General features: G+C 37.7%; 1 protein-coding gene across 4 annotated transcripts in view; it reads left to right on the forward strand.

The window, feature by feature from the left end:
- Positions 1–24,253, forward strand: part of PIGN (phosphatidylinositol glycan anchor biosynthesis class N) — a 95,734-nt gene that overhangs the window by 50,737 nt on the left and 20,744 nt on the right. For all 4 annotated transcript variants that reach the window (XM_079301637.1, XM_079301638.1, XM_079301639.1 and 1 more), the window contains 9 exons: positions 4,994–5,072; positions 7,126–7,308; positions 10,523–10,659; positions 11,652–11,751; positions 11,873–11,965; positions 13,286–13,377; positions 15,057–15,168; positions 19,114–19,222; positions 22,534–22,636. In XM_079301637.1, the coding sequence (XP_079157763.1) occupies positions 4,994–5,072; positions 7,126–7,308; positions 10,523–10,659; positions 11,652–11,751; positions 11,873–11,965; positions 13,286–13,377; positions 15,057–15,168; positions 19,114–19,222; positions 22,534–22,636 (1,008 nt within the window). The remainder of the gene's footprint in view (positions 1–4,993; positions 5,073–7,125; positions 7,309–10,522; positions 10,660–11,651; positions 11,752–11,872; positions 11,966–13,285; positions 13,378–15,056; positions 15,169–19,113; positions 19,223–22,533; positions 22,637–24,253) is intronic.

Genomic DNA, 24,253 nt, shown 5'->3' on the forward strand with positions numbered 1-24,253 from the left:
GAATATCAGCCCTGCCAAAACATCAGGCCAGTCTTACATCTGTGTTTTCAAGATGACATTCTTCCAGCAGTGGATCAAATTATTGCTTTGTGGATCAAAGCAGTAATAGTGGGTCCTGTCAGTACTATTTCAGCTGCTGGAGTGGAAGCTGTGGCCCTCCCACAGAGGGATGTGTGACAGCACTTTGAACATACTCAGCTGATTCTGGTGCTGGCAGTTCTCTCCCATGGGGAGAGAGCAGAGAGGCTCTGGCATCTGCCCCCAGCAGTGTCTGGATGGCAGAAGCCTCAGATCCTCTGCAGGGTGGGTGGATGGTGCCCATAGAGATGGGCAACTTTATCCTGGGTGCTTTGTTTCAGTTTGCAAGTTACTCAGGTGCCAGGGATCTTCTTTCTGGAGAAGAGGACAAGAACCTGTAGTTACTTAGCATTTTGGCAGAAGAGGTTGCTGGAGTTGCTTGGACAGTGTCAGTCTGATGGCTCTTTTGCTACTAGCAGTTGTGGAGTTAGAAATTTTGTAGCAAAGCATGTAAGAGGATCTGCTTTATGTGGTGTTCAAAAGGTCACCCATACAAAATCCTATCATGCTTTATTCAAATGACCTTGCTCCATCATAGGGTTGTCATAGGGATGTGGGTCCATATCCTTTAGCATTTCAGTTTTGCACCAACAGGAGATGATGCTTTCCTCCCTGTCTCCCAAACATCCAATATGAACAAGTTAGAAGATGGCTGAGTAGTGACTTCTGATTTGCTGCTGGATAAGGGTCATAGAAGTGTGATCACTGTGTCTTTTTGGCAATCTTGCCACTCTGAGTTGTAGGATGTACAGTATTTTCTTTTTTTCTGATGGGGAGAGTGAAAAGGCAGTGACAGAAGGGTGTAGATATGCATGAGCTGGGTAGGTGCATGGTGTGTGTGTGTATAGTGAAGCAGCTGAAATGAGTTTGCTTTCATCTGACAATGTGCTAGACAAAGATCTATTGTCTTTCTCTTTGTACATTTCATCCACAAGTCTGTGGTGCTTCCTTGACTTTTGTTATTAAATCTGCAGCATTTTCAGTGTTCAACTAATACAGATATGAAGGGGTTACTTTTTATAGTAGAATTCTGGAAAATTTACTGTGCAATAAAATTACCATAAATCTTTACCCAAATAACCAGACATAATAAAATTAACAAAATAGCAGAGGTGAATATAGATGTATTTGCAAGGCATCTCCTTCTCTTCTAAGACTTTATTTCATGGTTTGTCTGCAGCATGCTACCTATGCTGTTGGGGATGGTAACTTCTGTAGTGTGATGATAAACAAGACTCATTGGCCAAAGAGAGATCCCTTTGACATTGCTATGGTGAATGTACTTCATCAGTCTTGTTGTGAATTGCTGTCAAATAGCTTAGCTTATATGAAGCATGAATGATGTGCTGGAAAGATTAATTTTGTCAGGTTTACCTATGACAAGGGTAACTAACACCTCAGAAGGGAGAGTTTACAAGCACTTGCATGATTAGCCCAATCATCTTGTTTCATAATTAATTATGTTTATTCATGGATGAAGCTGTGATTTCTGTCTGGAACCAAGAAGTTAATATCTGATATCCATAATGAAAAATAAAATTACTCTTTCAGAACCACCATCATTCTCTGTGAAGAATGTAATCTTAAGTCTTTAGAATCCTGATGGTATTGTGAATGCATGTGTGTTTGCAATCTATGTGATCGTGGAGTTTTTGTCTTTTTTGAGTTGAACCTTTGAGTACTGCCTTTTTCAGTATGTGTGTTTTGCAATACTTTTAAGAAAAGGAGAACAGAGTTCTCTTTGTGTGTGCCTCCTAACAGGACAGGTATTTTTGTGTTATGGAAAAAGATGAGGCAAGGCTGTTCATCTTGAATTTGTTAGAGTTGGAATTTGATGGTGGATATCAGGCAAGAGCATATACACATAGACCCTAGTTTTCCTTCTAGAGTTGAGAATCTTTCTAATAATGATCAATAAATGTACTGAATTACTATTAATATTAGTTGCATGGATTGTGTATTAAGTGACCTTGACAATACATTGACATTTGCTAGTGCCTCTGGGATGCTATATGGTAAAACGCAGGGAAAAACTCTGTTCAGTTTATTATTTCCTAACAGTGTTTTCTATTGGAGATCTTTAAAATGGTTTAAAATCAAGTGGTGCTATGAACAGTTCAAGCTTTAACTTCTCAGATTTAAGTTTTCCATGTGGTTTTAATTTTTGATAAGTCTTGTAGATTTTATAGAACCACCATTTGTCAAGTCCATGGGTTTTTTTCATAGGCAGCTTTCCACTTCTGTTCATGTCTCATCTTTGCCTCCTTATGCTTTCTGCTACATCTAGATTTCTTTTAAATCTCTCATATGCTTTGTCAGCTTCAGGAGGTGAATCAGTGTCCTCAGTGGATGATAAACTGCTTATGGTGGCCTATGCCCATGCTTTAATTGAGGGATTATCAGCATATTTGGTAACCTTTTTAGAGTGGTATAAAATACAAAAATTCTTTAATCACTTTTGCTTTTTTGTTTAATACAGAGATAAAAAGTATCTTAAGATAATGAACATTCCTTGCATTTTCTTAGTTATATATGAGTAGTCCTTAGTTTCTAGTGTAATTCATAAATTTTACAAAAACAAGTGTTAGACAATTGTAAATTCATCCTCTTGAAAATTATATATATGGAAGTAAGAGAATATGTGTTATGGTATTAGCTGTTGAAAATGAACAATGCACCTGCCAATGGTAAGCCAATTTGACAAAATAATTGCTTTCAGTGTTTGACTTGCTCAAAATTTTGCTATTTGAAAACCCCATTTATTCTGTTACACCATCCATGTACAGAGATCCTAGATGCTGTCCTCTAAGAAGGAATAGGTGAAGACTATTGTTCATTAATAATATAATGATTCAGTGAGAATAAAAAGATAATTAGTGGGTTATAGCTAAATTACTTAGGAAATGAAGGAAAATATATTTCTGGCTTGGGAGAAATTTGTACTGGACATGACAGGATAGAATTCATGGGAAACAGTATGTGTAAAACAATAAAAATGAGACAGGGAACATAGGAACGTCTTGAATGTGTTTAAGTCCTAAATAAAGCTTCTGAATATTTATTTCAGATTTTTTAAAAATCCTTACCTAAAAGCTAAGTTATCTTTTTTCCTCCTTCTGTTAATCTCCACTTGTGGTGAAACTCCCACCTTGAGTGAGTGTTTTGCTCCCTTTTCCCTACCAAACAAGTTAGCAAAATCTGAGGGCCACAGGTTTCCCTGAGGCAGTGCTTGGGTCTGGTTTGCCTCCTTTAAGAACAGGTTCTAATTCTCCTCAGCCTGTGGAGATGTAAGGTTGGCTTCTATAGGGGCATGTCACGAAGGTGCAGAAACAACCAACATTCACTTTGCTGTTTTTCAAGTCTGGTTTCTATAATCCTCTGTTTTCCCCTCAAAGTTAAGGTGATCGAACTCTTACCATGATCTTGTGATCATCTTTTTCTCCCTATTTCCTTTTCCATGGGACCTCTTTTTTTCTACTTGTTTATAGGTACTATCCTTCACTTCTTTTCTCGATTGAAAAGAGACAAACATTTTCTTAACACAGTTACTCATCTCAAAACTAAGATTAATTGCTGTTCCAATTATTCAGTGTTTTGGAAGATTCCTACATGATACTGCTGTGCTCTGAACTTAATGAAATAGCATCAAAATATACCAGGATGCTACTACTAATAAAAATTCAGGTTGTTCAGGCACAGAATATTTGTAATATATTTCATGGCTCAAAGGATGGTTTGTATGTATTGCTGATGCATCAACTATTGTATCAAGCTATTGACTGGGTTGTAGGCAAAAGTGATTCATAGCTGTTTGGGAGCTGCAGGAATGAGCATTTCCATGCAGCAGCTGCATAAAATCAAGACCTGCCCCCGTGGTTCAGCTAAATGACGACACTGCAACTGCTGCTCATTTAAATGGTGGGAGTGACCTGGTTTAGGACTGCCTGAAACAAGAGGTTGGTGGTCCTGTATGGGGCATGTGAAGGAGCAGGAAGGAGGGAGGCAGGCATGCCACTGGGCCACCTTCTACTGTGGATGCTGGGAGCTGCTGCTGTGCCACTGCTGTGTTGTGGAGGGTGTGAAGGAAATGTGCTCTGAGCTTTCTCTGGCTGTCAGCTGATGGTTTGTCTGTGGTGCCTAGAGCAACAGGGACTGTGTTGTGGCTTATAATTTATCCAGGGTAAGTCTGGGATTCTCAGGCTGCTGCCCCTAAACATGGAAGGAAATATGGTACAGGAGGAACTGTTCACTTTCCCTTCATTTGGTGGAGTTTGGTTGACTGGCTTATTTGTCCTTGTTACTACTATATCTAAGGGAAGAATGGTAGCAATTGTTTAGGGTAATGGTCAAATTGGTTAAAATGGAAGAGATTTTGATCACTGACCTCAGTATAGCCAGGTAACTGTGTTATCCCCTGCTCTGGGGACTCAGCTGATAGCTTCTTGAATAACAGGATACATACTTGAATAACAGGTCATACTTTGCACAGAGAAGATTGTTAGGCATCACCTACTGTTAATGTGAAACGTGAGCAAATCAAAGTTCTCTTATAAACTGCTTACAGCCATATTCAAATCAATTAAATTGCTTAATTTTTGTATGTGCCATGCTTCTTGTCCAGAGCAATGGTCAATAATAAAGCACAAGGGAGATAATTTTCAGCAGTATTAGATGGGATCAGCCACATAAAAGAAATGTCTATTAATGCAGAGATTTTGAGATAAGTTAAAAAGCAGCTGTGTTGATACATGTGAAGATGAATGCAGAGGCATAGATTAGTCTCAATTACCTAATTGCTCCTAATGAAGTTCAGAACATTTTGGTTTCATTACAGAGTAATTCTTTTAATTGCAAAGTTAATTTTTTGTGCTCCTGAAAAGGAGAAATGTTAATATCTCTTTATATTGTTGTACAGACCACTTTCTGCTTCTGAACAGATCAACTTCTTAAAAAAAATAAGACTATATATTCAGCAGGAGAAGTATGACGAAGCGGTAAGTCTGTTTTTGCTATATGTAAATATTTTGTTTTCTTTAAATTGAAACTAACTGAGAAATAAAACTTTTTTCCTTCTTTATGATACACATCTCACTAACTCAATACCCCACTGTAAGTCTTTAAAATTTTATATTTTGATACCAATTCTAATAAATAATACTAACTTTGTGTATTTTTTTCTCATACTTCTTTAACTGTTTGTTACTATTTCATAGTATAATGATACACAGTGTGTTTTTGTTTTCCACACTAGAAAAGGGTAAATTGAGAAACTACAGAAAGTAGTTTTTCAGGTTTGCACCACTTAGACTGCCAGTTGCATGAAAAAAAGTGTGATACCTTGCTCCATCATAGATCCTTCTTTACCTGATCCTTTTTAACCTGAACCAACAGTTTTTTGTTTTACTTTCACATTTCAGTGTGTCATACTGGGAGCCATACATGGATTTATGCTTCCCAGCTGCAATATTACTTTCCTAAGCATCTGCTAATGCTCATTGTGTGACAGGGTACTTGATGGGTGCAGTTCATCAATGCTTGTATTCCCATGTTCACAGAAAGGATTTGTAGAGCTAAATTATACCAAGAGGCCTTTTATTTCAACAGGTTTAGTTTGGTCATTGACTTCAGTGTTGTACATGAAAATATTGAATATGTAAGATGATATTTAACCTGCCAGATGCATGGAAGAATTCCATTATGTGTAGGGTTCAGTTATTTTTTCCTAATATAATTCTTAGGGTAATAAATTATGGTTTTATGCACAGGACAGCTAAATCTATTTAATGCCTTTTTACTTGCTTGGTTGTAAATTGGAAATAGTTATAAATAAATGGATCTGTTTTGCTGTGGCAGAAGGTTTTTGGTTTCCTAATACTTCTACTTAGCTGTCATGTTTACTGATAGGAGACATTTTATACATTTCAGAAGCAGAACCTGTGGTTTTGTGTTGTTGCTTATATGTAAGTTTTACTCCTTGTTCATTTGAGTGCTCCAGGTGTTTTAATTTCACTCTTGATTACTCACACATCAGCCTGTGCCCTGGTTATCCTCAGAATCCTTTATTACAATGCAGAAAGGTTCTTCCATTCCCAGAACCTGGGGTGTGGATGATTCTTTGCCTGAACTTTGCACCTCTTTGCAGTGCAAATATTCACTCCTAATTGTATAGAACAGGTGCCTTTTGGGGTGAGTTTGCCCACTGGCAGACTTGTGACCTCTTCAGTATGTGCTGTACCTTTTTTTTGTGTGTTTTTTGTTGTTGAATCCCAACTGGATGCCTGCACATATAAAAAGCTTCATTGTGTATGTTCAGCTTCTTTTTCAAATCATACAGATGAGCTTCCCATCTTTGGGTAAATCACAGGGGCCAGCACACCCAAATGACACAGTGGGAAAACCCACAGTGTTTATCATGGTGTGTCACCAGTGGAGGCATTGAGTGAAGGGACCAGTGATTAGGCTGGGTATAACCCTTCTTGTTTCCAAATAATTCCCATCCTGACAGCTGCAAGCAGCTGCTTTGTAAATGCATCTGGGACTCCAGATTAGCCTCTGAATTCTCTGCTGCTGCCTGCAGTATCAGGTGATACTGAAGTAGAGGACATCAAAACCCAGGTAAGGAATACTTCAGGCTGTAGAGGGTGACCATGTTTCAGCTGCATCCATAATCCTCCTCCTGTGTAAATGTGCCTTCAGAAGCACATGATTATTTTTGAAGGGGTAATTTACACTGGATTACGTACAGCCAAATGCTTGTAGGAAAACCAAATGGCATGCTTGGTAGTAGGTGGTCCAGGTGTGCTACCTGTGAGGCTTTCACCTCTGAACCACCTGCCATGGCCAGGGAGGATGGTGAAGGGGCCAGGTGATGGTTGACTTGATATCCAGCAGGAGTCCCAAGCACTGTGTGCTCCAGCAGCTGGTGCTGGCCAAAACACTGTGTGCCAAGAGTGGTGAAGCTACTTGAGCCAGAGCTCCAGGTTGATTTTTGGAATGGGGAGCTCACACTCTTCTAATACATTATCTAAATGTTTTGTCCATCTCCAGGTATCCCTGTGCAAAACCCTGATTAACCTTGCTTTGGAAGGCTTGTCTTACTACCATACATATGATAGATTATTCCTGGGTCTAAGTATTGCAGTGAGTTTTGTGGGCTGGACAACTTACGTGATTTTGGTCATTATCAAGTCCCATACCAATTTGGCCAAGACTGTCCCAGCTAATAAAAAGGTAGGTTGGAAGCATTCAATTGGTTTTTTTCTATCAGTTTGCACTATTATGTGTATGCTAAGTGACTCTGTGCAGGATAAATTGAATACCTTACACTTCTTTTGACTTCATGTGGAAACTGGCAAGCTGTTGAGTTTTCCAGCTACTGTAATCCTGTGAAGTGTTGCTGGCAAGTCCATTGATTAGGATCAGTATTCTTAAAATGTGTAGGTCTGAGTCTGCAATACTGCACTTCCTCAGTTTTTTTTCCTACAGCTGTCCATTTGAGATACTAATGCAAGTGTGAGAAAACATAGTGATTTAAAAAATATTAAAGGATCTGTCTTTAACCAGGTTCAGTTTTCCCAGATTTAATTAACCAGGTTTCATTTTCAGTATCAACGGCACTCTGTTGTAATATTATTTGTTTAGAAGAATACATATTTCAGGTTTCCATCTTCATTGATGTTTTCACTGTAAGGCAAAAAAGAAATCCCTAGCATGTAAATTATTTTATATCTGTTCTCAGAAACTGTGAAGTCCAATCATGGCATTTTAAAAATGTATAGCCTGTTTTGATAGAAGGTGAGCTGTGGTTTCACAGAACAGTGTGCTCTCTTGCTCTTTGTGGTTTGCAAGTGTGCAGCAGAAGACAGCAAAGATGAAGGAAGCTCTTTTTGGCAAGATTATTATGGCTTGATTTTTCACAAAATGTAAAATCCTGAGAATTTATTTTCAGTCATACATCAGGAAAAGAGAGACCTAGGTGAATAGGCAAAAACCTGTTATTTCACTAGGGAAGGGTTAAAGCATATGGGGGGATGGGAAATTCTCCCAAACATCAACAATTTGTTTCAGAATAAAAGGAATTGTTTCATTTTGTATTGTAGGTGAGAATGAGCACTCACTTAGCATCTTTACTGCCTTCAATGAATTACTCTAAGAAAATTCCTATCATGCTATATTGAAATTTTTACTGCTGGCTGAAATGAGATAGTCTTGACCTTTAGTGAAAATGCTCAAACAAAATTAAAATGGAAAATATTCATAAGTGCTGTACTGCATGATTTAGGTTTTCTTTCATCAAATAACTGAGAGGAAATAATACAGGATGCATGTTATGTTAGATACAAACAAAATAATTGCAGTTAGTAGGCTGAGTATCAGGCATATTAATAACTACATTAAGGAAAAATTTGCATTCTTATTTGACATAGATTTTAATTTGGTATATTGATTTTACTTGTTGAAGGCAGATTTTATGCTAGTGACACTGGCAGGAAAAAAGACTTCTTAGTTCTTTGTCTATGGAATTTATCTTTCTTCAGTTTTCATAAGAGACCCTTTTCTGTAGTAACTTTTTTTTAGTGCTCCTAAACACTTAGAGAATCACAATGCAAGGCTAATGCTTCACATATGGAAGTTATTTGGTTTATAGCTTATGTTGGAGCAACTTAAAGAAATTTGCTGAGAGACTAATCTACCATTGACAAATAGTCTCCTGTAAAGCACACCCTTATAAAATCAAGAAGCCTCTGAGTAATGAACCTGCATATACTGTATTTATCATCTTTGACGTTTTTGGCTTCTTATGCTGTGTATGAAAAAAAACAGGTATCTTTTGGTGTACAATGTTGTTTTGCCTAGCAGGAAGTATAACCTTTTAATTTATTTTAAACATTCCCAGAAATGCAAATCTGGTTTCCATTTTCAATGCATGACTGACTATATTGGACTCTATAATATTTATGTTGCTACATGGAATAAAATGTTGATTGTGTTTACTCATTCAGTGATAAATTATATTGTGTGCATATCATATATATGCATATTCATTCTGTCTATATGTCAGCAAATGTAAAATTTAAAACTAATAAAGCAGAATTGCCCTGGGTCAGCTTTCTGTATGACATATACTTTCTTAGTCTAATGGCATATTTTAGCAAAAATTCTATTTAAAAAATCATTTAGAACTTGCATTTGCTGTCAGTTTAGATCAAGGCAGTTGTACATCAGTTATGGGGGGAGGAGCCAAAAAAGATGTTAATCCATCCAGGAGAACTTCTAGCTGATTGTGTCTCTTCTCAGCATATTTAACATAGTTGTATCTGTCTACCTAACTTTTTCAAAAGACTAGCATTTGTGCAGAAGAAAACTGCCTTTGTGATTACCTTCCCTAAATCTGCCCTTGTTATGTCAAGCTGTAATACATACAGATAAAATTGTTTAAAACTTGTACATAATCTTCCCTTACCTGTAATTCTTCTGATATCTGAATATCCCTGAATAAGGAAAAATAGTTCAACAAGCAGATAAAAGGCAGATACAGAGTGACTATTTAATGCTTTTCTTTGCACCAAACTGAGATTTCTGCTATCTAATGGTTGAGGACTGACCTGTCTGAGAACCTACAGGTACTGCTTTGGGCTTTAAAACAAAAAAAAGAAAAAGATATAAAATCAGAACATTATGTCCTCAAAGAAACACATTCTCAGACTGAGACCACTCTTAAGGAGAAACATCAAAGAGAGAAGGAAAATTTTAAAATGGATTAAGATGAAATACAATAAAAGTTGTAGCTATGCTACCTTTTAGTGCTGTGCAACACTAGTTCTCTGTATTTTGAAACTGTGGGATCTTTGAGGAAGACAGCTTCTGTTGAAGGTTGATCACAAGCCTCCTTTTGCAGCTGTTCCTAGATCCTGAATAGTTGGGGGGGAGGGGTTGGTAGGAAATGTATTAATATTTTAATTTAATTAGTTCTCTTACAAATGTCTCAGGCAGGAGAAGGAAATGTGCTGATGGAATTCTCATTAAATGCTTTGCCTGTAAGGCTATGAACTTGAACTCAATAGGTTATATTCCAAGTCTGTTTCTAGAATCTAAATTTGAGAGTTCTTTTTCCTAAATGCCTTAGCATCTCTGGCTTCAGATGGATTCCAAGTATCCATTGAACATAGATAACACTGCATGTATTGGGCCTCCAGAGTGCTACTGCAGGACTTTATGAAGAGACATATTTAGAACTAGGTTTTCAAATCCTACTGTTTTGTTGGGTTTTTGTTAAATCTGGCTGACAGCTTTGTCTAGAGTTGTGTAGAGACACATGGCAGCTTGTGTGGCTGTGTTAAAATAGCATTTATTTTGCTATATAACTAACAAATGGAAAATAGAGTGTAGTTTAAAGCATTTTATCACTGTTACAAGAATGTTTGTCCAAATGTTTGTTTTTCAGAAATCTACCATTCTCTTCTATGGTTTTGCCTCTGCTGGAATGATAATAGCTTTTTTCCTGTTGATTCAAAAATGTCCTTGGACTTATTACATATACTGTCTCTTGCCAGTGCCAGTATGGTATGCAGTTGTGAAAGAGTAAGTAAAGAATGCAATTTATTACTACTGCTTTATAAGACCAAGTCTGGATGTTCTTTTTGTAGAGAATTAATTTTTTCCGTAAGTTTTGGAGAAAGTTAGGTATAATTCTATTAGACTTCCTTAAGTGTTTCCTGTGACATTCTAAAGGACTCTGGTTTATATTTCAGTTGACATAATGAGTAGTGTCCAAACTGACTGCTACAGCTGCAAATTCTAGAAGATATCTTTTTCTATTAGCAAAAATAAATTAAATTATTTCCATGAAAACTTTATTTTTTTTATACCCTTGCAACTGTTACAAAAAAAGTGCTAAATCTTTGCAAATACCTGTAAGCAGCTAACTTGATTTGCAGAATGATCCTCCAAAGTGTCAGGTCTGTGGAACACCAGCTGCTGATGGAGAGCACATGCTAGTCATGTTGAGGAATGTGATTCCATAGTGAAATATATTTGTCTTGTTTGGGTCTCCTTTTATTCCAGGCCCAAAAATGCTTGTTATCTTCTGATTCCTTTCACTTTCCTGATCTACTGGTAATTTGTAGATACCAACTCAGTATTATTCAGAGTAAATGAGACCAACTGCAGTTAGATAATGAGCTGTCTCATAAAGCACAGGAAAAGCTAACAAGCAAGGTTTTTCTCTCTAAAGCTTCTGAATGTTTCATCAGTTATGACAGACATTAAGCACAACATAACCAAAAATGTTCATATACTCAGAGTCAATTTGGGTAGTGAATAATCTGAAGCTTGTCCAAACACTGGAGAAGATGTGCCAAATATGTGAGGAGAAAAGCTGGAGCATTTTATTATAGATTTTCTATCAAGTAAAACTGGGCAGAAGGATCAACAGGCCATCAACCATGGGTCTAGGCAGGATCAGGAATACCTTTAACTGTTTTTGTGCTGACCCCATGCTTTAAAAGCAAATTTTGATGTTATATTTCTTTTTTTTTTAAATAAATCTTATCTTGTTCTATCATTTTGAACAGAATTCCTGTCATTCAAGACCTTGCCACAAATGTTTTGTCACTTCATATTGGTCGATCTATAGGATTCCTCTTGGTTTGTATACTGGGAATTGAAATACTAGTAAGTATTTTATCCTTATGTATCAACAGAGTATCTCATTTCTTGTATTCTACCTCTGAGGAATTAATGTGTTTGATTTTCAGTCCTCTCTTGGCTTTTTTTTTTTTTTTTTTTAAACTAGGTCTTCAGCTTTTTCTACCGCTCTGCCCTTACTGTTGGCCTTCTTGTCTTTGCTGGCTGGCCAGTGATGACACAGCTGTGGATTCAAGCTAAGGTATTGTATTGCTTTGGTGAATTGCTGGATTGCATGTTGGAAATGCTTTGGAATGCTGCTTTAGATTCTTACTCAGTTATGCTCTTTTTGTTATCTCTGTCATAAGCTGCATGTAGCAAAGCAAGGGAATTTAATGTGATCTGTTGGATAGATCTGTTATACAGCATAAGAAATAAAAATGGTTAAGAGTTTTGGGGTAGCTATGGGTTAGCTGTAGTTTTTCTGTTGTTGATAAGTAAAAAATGCTTGACTCCAATCATATGAAATGCACATAATTTAGCAAACTTGCCGTGACTATGGTGTTGGCAGGTACAATTGGTGAAGGTGTCACTGTTTAACTAATATGATGATTTATTAGAAAAAAAAATGAAGATAATAGGCAGTTGTCAACTCATTATTGGCTACAATCAGCTGGGGCACACTGTTCCTCAGAGGTAGCTTTCTGTATTGTTTTTCCTTGGAAAAAACTTTTGTGAAGTGGCACAGTATTTAATTTGAGATATTTCTTCTAATAATCGATTCCAACATTTCTTATTTCAGGGGATACCTAAAAGTTAGGGTTCTGGGACAGAGGAAAAGAGTCAAATTGCTAAGTCTTGCTCTCCATAAACTGTCAAGATGAAGGCTTGTATTTGTTAATTTACAATGTTCTAGTTGTGTAATCAAGTAACTTGTCTTAAAGCCAGATATGCACAAACTGTGTTTTGTAACATGGAATTTCCTTTCAGGAATATGAATTTTGCTTGAGCTTGAAAAAATTTAAATGATACAGCTCTTTAATGTTTTTAGTTAAATAAAACAGCTGGGATAGGGTTTTTTTTCCTCCTAGCAAAGAGTTTCAAGAAGTACTTAGATGGTTATGGTGGCTGAATCAAAATGGCACCTAGATGCAAAGACTGGATAATGTTACTGTATTCTCAGAGTGTTCTCTCTCAATGCTGATTAATTAACTGCTGCAACCTTCTGAGGATATGAATTTTATGCTTTCCTTCTATAAGGTCACTTGTCAGATTTCTGGTGCCTGCAATATGTGTGAAGGCCGCACTTTGAGAAAATGCTTATGAGTGTAAACTTAGCTTTAATTATCACTGTCTTTGGGATTTTAACAGCTATATAAATGAAATTATTTTCTGTATTAAATTGAAGTACATACCAATGACCTTGTGGTTTTGGTTGGTTTTTTTTCATTTTTAGCTTATTTTACTCCTTGGTGATGCTGGGTCTTTGCTTATGGGAGATGCTAGTAGCTGTTAGTAGCTCACTGAAGTTTTCTTTATGATTAGACAATTGTCTGTCCACATGACTTTCTTCTTCTTCTAGACAAAAGCATTGATCTGGACTTTGCTGTGTGTGCTCCTGGCAATATTTCCATTAATGCCTGTTGTAGGAAGAGAACCAAACATTCCCCTGGTGTAAGAATCGCATCTTGTTCTTTAAATTTTTTATTCCCTCTTTGATTCAAAATTTAGTCTGTCTTTTGGTAGATGTGAGGAATTGTATTATTGAAAGCTGGCTGAGACAGGAGTTGAAATTCAGAATTTAAATACCATGATTATAGAGACCTCAGTTATTCACTAATGAGAATGAGAATAAGCTTTTAATTCTTTTGTCACATCCATTTGGGCTTTGTGTTATTCTGTAACTTCTTGTCAAGGGAAACACTTCTCACAGTACAAAAATTTGCATATTTTACAGGAAAATAAAGGAGGTCATTAAAGGAGAAGCTTCAGTGGGGTGCAGATATGGTAGGCAGCACTATCATATGTGAATAAGAATTTACTCAAAACCAATATACTTTTGATGGAATCTTTCAGAATTTGTCCATCCAATTTTTAATAATATGTCTTTGAATAGCACTGTGTTCCTAATGAGATATTCAGGGAAATAAACAGGAAAGGCAGAGCACCCTTCTTCCTCTGTGTTTCCTATGTTTCTTCTTTTTCCATCTCTCTGTCCCGAGTCTCTTTTTCTGGTATTGCTTGTCTGACTTTCTACAGCTGTTGATTTACATTGTTGTTCTAGTTGTCCCCCACTCTTTGGTCATAGGAGCATTCTCTCATACCTGGATGCAATCCAGGTTGTTGGCCTGAAGGGTTAGGCTTGTGTTCTTTTTGTAGTTACTGCAGAGAGAGTGAATTTACCCTAGGGTGCAATGGCTCCTGCTGGCTTGTAGAAGATACTGTGCCTCAACAGAGCCAGGTGCCTGATCCTCAGTGAAATATGGGACTTGAGCAGTAATATGTGATTGCAGGTAGAATTATGAGCCCAGATAGTTCCAAGATTATTTACATTCTGCCTCAATATTTCCCAATGTGTTTTAAATCTATCTGTTAAAAACCCTTCTTAGTCTTGATCCTTGGGCACATTACAAACACTCAGCACAGATTTCCTTTGACTGTGTTACAGCCTCTCAGCTGTATATACATACACATGTATGTATTTCTGCTCATCCAAACTGAGGTTTTTCTCTTCTTTAAAACATATGTGCACAGCTTAGAAATCAAAATGGAATTATATTACCTACAGATCTTCCTCTCTGATACATCTTTATATTCACCTTGCCCAGGCTGTACATCTGCCTATTTATTCTTCTGATGAAACATTGTACCTTTAAAACACTGTGTTTGTCTGAAACTTTTCAAGGGAGTTTTGAAGCTGGAATGGTTTGAAGCAGCAATTAAGAATGTGTATATGTGACACTTAAGGATGTTGCACCTAACTTGATGCTGGGGGAGAAGATACAAGAGGGAGAAATCAGAAAGCCAGTGACAAATAGGTGTTTCTGTTCTCAGGCAGTGTTACTACCTGTCAAGTCAGGGCTTTTCAGTACATTAATAAAACTTGTATGGTGAAAACAGGGAGCTCCTGACTCAGCTCAGTCATATAAAGGAAACATGGGGGTGAAAGCAGGATTAGATGATCCAGGAGGAACCTGGAGTCACTGAATATTCAGGATAGATTAGGAAAGCCAATGTGTTCCTGGGGTTGAATCTGGTATGGGATGTCAAGTGCAACAAGACAGGGTACAGCAGCAAAATAATTTTTTGATTATTTTCTGATGTTTTATTCTTCTTTTGTTTGTTTTTTGCAGAATAGCAGCTGGTTTGCTGACCCTCTTGATATCTTCCTTCTCATTGGCATCTCTTTGTAAAAGTGAAAATAAGTACAGAGATAATGGAGATCTGAAAGTATATTTTTATCAGGTCAGTTGTTACTTTTCAGTAATTCTGAATGTTAGAGGGTTTTTATGTGCAAACTTTTACTTACTTTCTAAGAACATTTTTCTACCAACACTGCAATTTTCAAGGAAGAAAAGATTGTTCCTAAGAGTTTTCTCCTTGGCTATTCCAAGAGGGCCATGTACACATATTTAGGCATCATCATGCTGTGTTCCCAAAAGCCTACCCTAACCATAATTTGATTGATTGATATATAGATTTTGATGGTCTCCTTGGAGAGTTTGAGAATTTGTTCTGCCTTTAGTCTGTGTATATCACTTCCAGTGGCCTTTGCAGTAGTTGCCTGTGCACACAAAGGACAAGCTTGCTGGTGCAGGGGGCTGAACAACTTCCAGTTTCTGTCTGTAGAACAATGTGAGATTGATACTGAGCTGGTTTTCTGTTGGTTAAGTTTTCTTTCAGGTGAATTACGGCTTTGTGAAATAGGTAGGGTTTTTTCATGCTTGGAGCTAATGAAGTTCTAGAGAGCTTTAGGATTCTAATAATACCTTGCCATGTCTGCTGTCCTCTTTTCTTTCTTTTTTTTTTCCTCCTCAACCTATAACAAGATAATTGTTTCATTTCAGGACCAGCTTTATCTGTTATGATTTAGTCTGTTGGAATTTCTTGCTGAGCAAAGCAATGCACTCATTATATCAGCCATTTAGGTATGGAGCTCAAATTGATTGAAAGGAAGAAGGGAAAGAGTAATGAATGCTTAAAATGGCTTTCCCTGAGCATGAATGTATGGTGATGTCTCTTAATTTTTTCAGCCTACATGTGGAAAAGAGATGTCAGTTCCTTTCCTAAGCATTTAGAACATAAATTTCCAGTGTACACTCAGCAATGGATTTCTTGCTGGACTGCCTGAAAAAAGCTTACACTGGGTGAGGAAGTGGGGGAGCAGCCCAGTAGGTGTTTGACCAACCTCAACTTGCCACACAACTGCTGCAGCATGTTATGATGATGAAGAAATTGGTCTGTAGTAAAAAAATCAATGCCAGATTATTCTGGAGTAAACACAGAGAATCAGGAAATTCACTCACAGAGGGATAATTACATGAAAATGTTCTGCCTGCTTTTTCCAGAAGTAACATGTTCATTTTCCTCCCAACTTTTAAGAAGATCATAAAGTTCCTCAAATTACCCCTTAATCAGAAGGTATTTTACAATAGTGACACCTAATTACTAGACTCTATTAGGGTTTTCTTTCAGTACCTTAATTGGGAATGGAAGATGTGGGATCCACCATTCATGTTTTGGGTAAGGAAAGGATTGAGAGATGAGATTTTACAGATATAGAGGGATAAAAGGACATTACAGATGCATTATGTGTTTCTAAATAAATATCTTGTTTTGAGGTTAGGTTTTATTTAGTTGCTTTGAAATGATAGAAAAGGAAAATACTTGTCAGAATACTGGTATTTCTAGACAATGGAATTCCCTAATTCTCTTCTTGTATTTTCCTTTGAGTTGGACTTTTCAGTGGGAACAGGAAGCAGTACTCTTCAAACATGCTCATTTGCAAGTCCTGAGTTTTGATTTACTTTTCAAGATGAGAGGAATCCCCTAGTCAGGGTAAATGCCTATTTTTCAGTGACAAATGGTGATCAGGCTGCTGACATTCAAATAGATAAGCACACTCAATCTGCTTCCTACCCTGCATCTGACAAGGTATTTCTTAAAAGTAGGTTTTGCAAGTCCCCCACTTATGGGTGGTGTCTGTAGGCAGTCATTAAAGGTTGTGCTTTCCTCTGATAACACTGTTACTTAACGTTTAGGGTGGCTGATGAGTTAAGCCTAAGCTAACCTAAACAATTCTTTGGTTCTGTGATCTCTGAGAGGTCATTAAGGCTTCAGTAATGATGAGGAGTCATTCATAATGTATCTGTTAGGCTGCTGCAGTGCTTGCTGTGTAACTTAATTTTTGCTGGAGAGAGCCCCAGTTTCTCTTTCCGATCCATTTCATAGGTAATGTCTGGTTTCTGCCACACTGCTGAAAACATGCTGTTTTCATTGGCTGATAATGTTATTATGCCCAGGATGCTTGGACTTCATGTGTGTCCAAGGTGGTCAGTTTATTAGTTTCCTCCTCTAGATTAGCATTATAGACTAATTTTGGTTGGTAAAGACCTGGAAGATCAAGTCCAGCCACTAATCTAACACTGCCAAGATCACCACTAAGCCATGTTCCTAAGTGCACCATCTACATGTGGTTCTAAAATAGAAGTGAACAGTAGGAATCCATGTCATTGTGATGGAGCCAGGGAACAGGAAGGGTGTTTTCAACTAGCCTTGTGCCCAGCTGGTTATGTTGGTTATCCTGCCATTCTCCCTATGGGTCCTTATGATGTTCTATGCTTAGGAGAGCTCCCAGCCAGAGCTGCTGGCAGTGTTGGGACTGCAGGTGTCACCCTTGGTTTCTTTGTTGTAGCTGTGACCTGCAAGTATGTCTATCTGAGACCTGCTTATAAGATGGTCAATAGTTATCTCTGAGCATCAGAGAGGGTTGTGAAGAATGGAGGGAGACAAATTCTTAGCTGGAGACCTCTGTTGGCATCTCCAAGTTTCTTCTGCGTGGTTCTGCAGTCCCAGAGGTGTTGGTGGAAGCTAAGAGCAGTTTGAATGTCCAAGTCACAAGTCTTCTAAGGCACAGGATATATTATGGAGGGTGACACCAAGTCAATGCAAGGTGACTTCACCACTGTCTAAGGGATATCAGAGGAATTACCAGAGCTCATGATACTACAAACAACTTGGTAAGATATATCAAAGGGCCTGAATACAGCAAAAGTGTCCAAAATAAACATCAGATGTCTAGGAGGTCCAATTTCCTGAGCTTTTGGTTACCTAATGTTTTGACCTCGTTTATTGATGTCACAGAGAAATTCAAGGTACATGTTCTTGTGGTCTGAAATTAAATAGAAGCAGCAGATACTGAGCACCTGTGAAACTTGTCAAAAAAGAATGCTGATGCTAAATGTATCCTCTGGTCTGATCCCAGTAGGTATCACTGCAGTCTAGCAGGGAAATAGCAGCTGTTCATAAGGTACAAAGAGATGGGTGTGAACAGTGTAGTTGCTGTGCACTAAAAAGCCACAACTGCAATTACATTTTGTAATGCAGTTTTAAAGCACATGTTTGCAAAGTACTGTGCATGCTTGATTTGCCTTTTAGTGGAACTGCAGAGTTGTGAATAAATAGCGGTAATTGAAAACTTGGCTCAAGCCTTTTCTTGGATAATTGTCACCTTTCAAAAATAACTGACTCATGGGGTAATTTTCAAAAGGTATTTTGCATGTACTTGATTACTGAATGGTGTCTCTTGAATTAGTCAACGAAAAAAGCCTCTCCAGCTTTTCTGCTTCTGCAAGGCAGAGGGCTTTGCTTGAGGTGTGACAGTCAATTCAGTTAGGGGGCAAAAAATCCAACAACTTCTTTCCATCTCTTAAAAAACACCTCCCATTTGTTCTGCTATTGCTTCTCTTCTTACAGGAGCCTTCCCCTTCTCCCTGTTCCTGATTCTGCAGCACAGCCAAAGGCTCTGCTTGTTCTTTGTGGCTGCTCTTTGAGGACAAATGCCCCTTGAAGGACTGGGGGCATGTGTTTTCTGTAGTTTGCAGGAGTGTTTAAATAGTTACTCTTGACAAAGAGCATATCATGTCAAATCAGTGGTCCAGGTGTGTATGTCTTTAAAACAACAAATTAATAATAAGACTGCTAATGAAAAGTAATTTAGATGAAAATTTTAAAAAGCTGGTAATTTTAAGTTATAAAAAGTTATAAATTTTGACACTGTTGTTGACTCTGTTCTTATGGTGATTCAGATGAGGTGTTTATGCCACTCTGAAGCATATTTGCATATTTAGGATGGGATGGTGGAGATCCATACAGTAATTTTGTTTCATTACCCAATTTTTTTCTTTCTAGATGTTCAACGTTGCACTTTCGACATATGTTGTGGGCAGTACCCATAACAGTCTTAACATCAAGCAGGGATTACCTGTAATGAATCAAATTATTAGCTGGATGATGCTAGGTAAGAGTCTTCCCTCTCAAACTTTTATGCTGGCAGTTTGTCAAGTCTGGGTTGGGTGGGGGATCATGTCACTTTTTCATTAGCATCTTATTTCCTTTATCTGACTGCTGGTAGTTTTTCTGTATGTTTACTTTCCTAAGTGAGGTTTTTTTTTTGAGAAATGTGTTAGTCTTCTACAATATTATTCCTTTGTAAGTTTGTGATAAAATGCAAATACCCTTGATTTACAAATAGCTTTATATTTTATTTTGAGTGTTCTGAATATTTTGAAGACCACTTTTAGGGATACAATGGTATAAATTCCCTTTTTGTTTCACTTGGAGCTGGATATGGATGATATGAGATGTTCTGCCATCAATCCAGTTGAGCACAGGGAAATGACCAAAGGTTGTTGCTGTAATTCAATGTCAACTTGAAGCTGCTGCAGAGGGCAGTGACCCTTGGGGTATAGAAGTGATTTTGAGAGCTGCCTTGCAAAATAACTGTGAGATAGTGATAATAGAGTATGTTTGATATCTGTTAGTATCTAATTATTAAAGAAAAAAGCAATTTGCAAGCATATGAGTTTTTCACCATTCAAAAAACTTAGTGTGATTAAACAGAGCAAATGGGATTGCTGCTGCAGTTCTGGAATGCAGTGAAGCAATACCTTTTGTATTTCAGCCCTAAAATAATTTCTTTAGGGCTCCATTAGAAATTGTTAAGCGTTGTTTATCCCTGAATGATCTGAAATGTGGCATTTGTTTTATAGCTAAACATATTCCGTGTAAAGTTTGATAGCAGCTTTCTGCTCCAAGTCAAGATCAGGAATTTAAACATAGCTTAATGAAAGAGCTGTGGCCCATGTTACTTACTGGTTGTCTTGTACATTCTTATACTGGTGGCATTGTTTTAACTTAAGCAGATCTTGTCAGTTTTAGCAATCCACCTTCTGTTTGAGCAAATGGATTCAAGATTAAGTTCAGTGTTTGTGATCAATGCGTGTGAGAGCAATGCTTTCTTAGTAATGTATTTTTCTTTGGAGCATTTTCCTTTCCATCATGCTCCCCTAACTCTTTGTAGCCTGCTAAGCTAAGTGGGGATCTCTGTGTGGATGAGTTTCTTGCAGTTGGAAAGTCAATGAAATCGATGAAGTCCTGCTTGGCTTACTGGAGCAAGAATTGAGTGTAAAGGTTATATTTCTCTCCTGTGTAAGGATGAAAGAGAAACATTTTTCATCTAAGAGATGATTCAGGCAGTCAAAGAGATTTAGAGTTATGAGGAAAAAGTATATTAGGAATTCTCTTTGTTGTGGGTGATGATAAAAATAAAGCTAACAGTGAAGTAAACTGTAGGTACTCAAAATGTCTCCTTACTGCCACAGTAGTATTGAATATTTTAGCAAAGTCTTGCAGACTGGAAGTAACCATTCTAAGTGAATATGATATACAAGATAGGAGCTCTGTGTACTTGCTGAAATTGCTTTCCATAATTAAACACAGAAATAAGCAGGTAAAACACTAAGGCATCCAACATGTCCTCAATACTCTTGGAGAGGAATGCCTTGTCATTACCATAACCACAACTAGCCCCTGCTTTGTTGCCAGTGAGTACCACAAATACTCTACTGTAGCTTTTCCAAGGTTAGTGGGATTACAGGTGGTCCAACTCCTTTTTGACTTTTTGCTTAGTTATGGAAGAATGGCACTGTTGCTCAACTCTCATTTTGCAACTCTGTATTTATAGAATTAGAAACACTCAGGTATCACTGTTCATAATAATACTGTTTTATTATTATGTCAGAATAACAAGAACACTTCTTAAGTTTTCTAGGGAATTTTTTTGCCCCCCTTCTCAGCTATTTATCCAGATTAATATGAAATTTAATTTTTTTTTTATTTTTGGAGAAAAACTGATATTTGAGGAACCAGACAAATATTGGCTGGGTTCCTAGCCTGTGTCCAAGTGCATCTTAATATTAGCAGATATTTCTAAATGAATGTGTATTATGTTTTAAAATTTTAATCTGTGGAAATTTATCATAGCAACTTGCCAAATTTTGAAGAATTTGGTGTCACAACTGTGTACAGAGGTCATATACAGAGGTTTGTGGAGGTCAGCCAGAAGCCTACAGATCTTTTTGATTACTATCTGATATAACACATCAGAGATGGAAGAGAGACTAATTATCACCTACTAGCCACTCATCTGTTCTCATCTATGATTGCAGTCAGTGATGCACATCTGATACAGTCAGTGTCATTCACAGGATCTAGTTGCCATGCTGAGTTTGTTTCCAACTGTTCTGACTTTCAGTGAGGTCTCTGGAGTTCCTCCTTGAATTGGGCCTTCTTGGAGCCCCTTGAAGTCATTTACTCTGTAATTGCAGCAGTGGCCAAGGCTGAAAGCCAGGAAATAAAATATACTGACCCACAGGACTTAGGAATCTCTTCACCTCTCTTTCATTGATATGTTTGCTATAAATACTAATGTAGACAATGATGACAATCACAAGCGAGTACTTTCCATGTCTTATAGTTTTGTGTTCCTTAGAGTGATTATTAATTTTGACTTGCTGTTGATGCAACCTTTTAATGATTCAGTAATGTGAAGTTACTATACTGCAGTGAAGAATCACGTGAATGTTGTCAGTATACTTTTTTATAAACGTGCAATTTTCATGTTTTAAAGAAAATCAGGTTTAAAGATCAAGTCATAGCAATGCTTTTCCTTCTCCCTTTCCCTTTTTCAAGCATTGGCCATCTTTCCTGTTTTTCTTCCTCTTTACTCACTTTGGCAGTAGGCCACTTCCTAATACAAAGGATAGAAGACCAGGTTGGATGGGGCTCTGAGCAACCAGATCCTAGTGGGAAGTGTCCCTGGCCATGGCAGGGGGGTTGGAACTTAGCTGATCTTAACCTTCCAACCCAAGCCTTTCAATGATTCTAATCCAGTGGAGCAGTGGCTTTGTCACTGTTGTCTTTGAGCTAGCAGAGGTCCTCAGGGCTGTGGTAAGTGATTTTCAGAGTAGTGTTACAGTCAAGTTTGATTGGATTTAAGGGTAGTGCTTCTGCATCATCTTAAACATCAGTTCATGAGAAATTATAAAGGCTGTGGCCTAGAAAGGGAACTGAAATTACTTTTGACGAATGTGAAGCATTCCAAGCATTGGATTTTCTTTAGCAGAAGAAACTTGTGAAACTAGAGGGTCATATGTGATCTATATTGTATTTCTGTGCATAAAATGTCAAGATTTGAGGAAAGTTATCGTTGTTACTGAGGATGAAGTGTTTTGCATGTTGTGACTGATGGATCTCTTCTTATTGTTGCAGTTTCTTCCCCAGTGTTGCTGCTCCTGAGCCCCACGTTTCTGTTTGAGAGACTGTTCAGCATATTGCTCTCCCTGATGTCCACCTACCTGCTCCTCAGCACAGGGTACTTCATTCTTACTCTGTTTTTGTTGCTTTTACATATGAAAATACAGGACTATATGTGAACCTGCTGCTTCTCATGCATGTTGCTGTTGAAGGTGAATCATGTGCTTCCAGCATTTATCTCCTTGTTAGTTTACTAAATAAAATTTCAGGGGAACTTTCATGTTCTTCCTTGTATTATAAACACAGTTTGTTGACATTCCTTTCAACTAGGCAAGGCAGTGGCTGGAAGGGTATGTGTTCAAACAATCTTGCACCAAAATAAGAAAGTCTGGTTTAGTTTATGCCTTTTTTTGTTTTGACATGTGCTTTTCTGCCCTTAAACAAAAGGAAATAGCTTCTCTCCCAGCTACTCAGCACTGGTGTCTAGTTATGGCTTAAATGATGTGTGCCAGGAAACAGGTTGTCCTAAAATGAGGGAAAATTGTATTCTGAGAGATTTTTGTGGAAGCAGTTGTTTTTTTTTCAAAGGGATGTTGTTTCCCATAAAGACTAGACCTTGCTTCTTTTTGGATAAAAGTCAATTTCTCTGGTGTTTTAAATGAGGAAAACATTGCCAGCCAACCCTTTCTTTTTTCTCAGACTTGGTAGCTCTTAAGAGCCTAATTAATGGGGAGTATAGGAACTGTTCTTTCTTATCCTCTGGATTTAATTACACTGGAAAATTAAGTGGTATAAAACATCTTACAGCAGACATTTTGCAATAGCTGCCTCCTGTGAATACTCTCATTTTAGTTGAAGCATCTCCTTTTTTTTTCCCCCCAGTCCTCTGCCTCCCCTTCTTCCCACTTCTCCATTAAGGTTTTGATCCTAATGTTACTCCTGGCTGCACACACATTCTTTCACTCAGCCTTCTTAGCCTGTGCTGGCTACTGGGTGAAGCATGAATGTTGTTCTCTCTGAGCCTAGCAATCTCCCTCTTTGTATTTTGGCCCTGCAGCAGAGCACATAAATGCTGACAGCTCTCTGCTGTCTTCATACAATGTCCAAATAGATAAAAAAGATTTGGAACTCTTCTTGATAAAGAAAGCAAAACCCAAGGCACTGGTGCCAAAAGTATCCAGTGTCTCTCCTCAGTGCACTCTCCTACCATGTCCTGAGAACCCAGCACATTGCCTGGGTAATTGCAGTGCCTCTTTTGGGGAGTTAAGTGGAAATACTGAAGCCAGCTGAAGAGTATGGTTGCATACAACCACTTGTCATGGACTCTGTTGAAGGCATCTAATCTGAAGGCAACTGTAGACCATTAAAAGGGTTGTAGTGTTTCTATTACTGACAGCATGAAGACATTGTGTTGTCTTCATCTTTAGCTGCCTGTTGTTCTGATGTTTAAAGTGGAAAGATCTATTCAAAGTTCTTTGTTCCAGTGTGAAACTGCTTTGTAGCCCAACTGAAGCAATACCAAGATTGACTGCAATGATTTCCTTTTTTTTTTTTTTTTGACAAACAGGTGTTTGTCTAATAAGGAAAAAATAAAAAGGAGAACATTTGCAATCTTGTCAGTATTAGTGCTATAATTTTATCTTGAAAGAAGAAAGCCTGGGAGGTACCATGAAATGCGACTGGAGAAACTATATGCTGTCCAATTTCAGTCTACACCCTTATGTTATCTGGGGGT

Source organism: Erithacus rubecula (genome assembly GCF_903797595.1).
Source record: "Erithacus rubecula genome assembly, chromosome: 3".
In the NCBI taxonomy this organism is placed as follows: Eukaryota; Metazoa; Chordata; class Aves; order Passeriformes; family Muscicapidae; genus Erithacus; species Erithacus rubecula.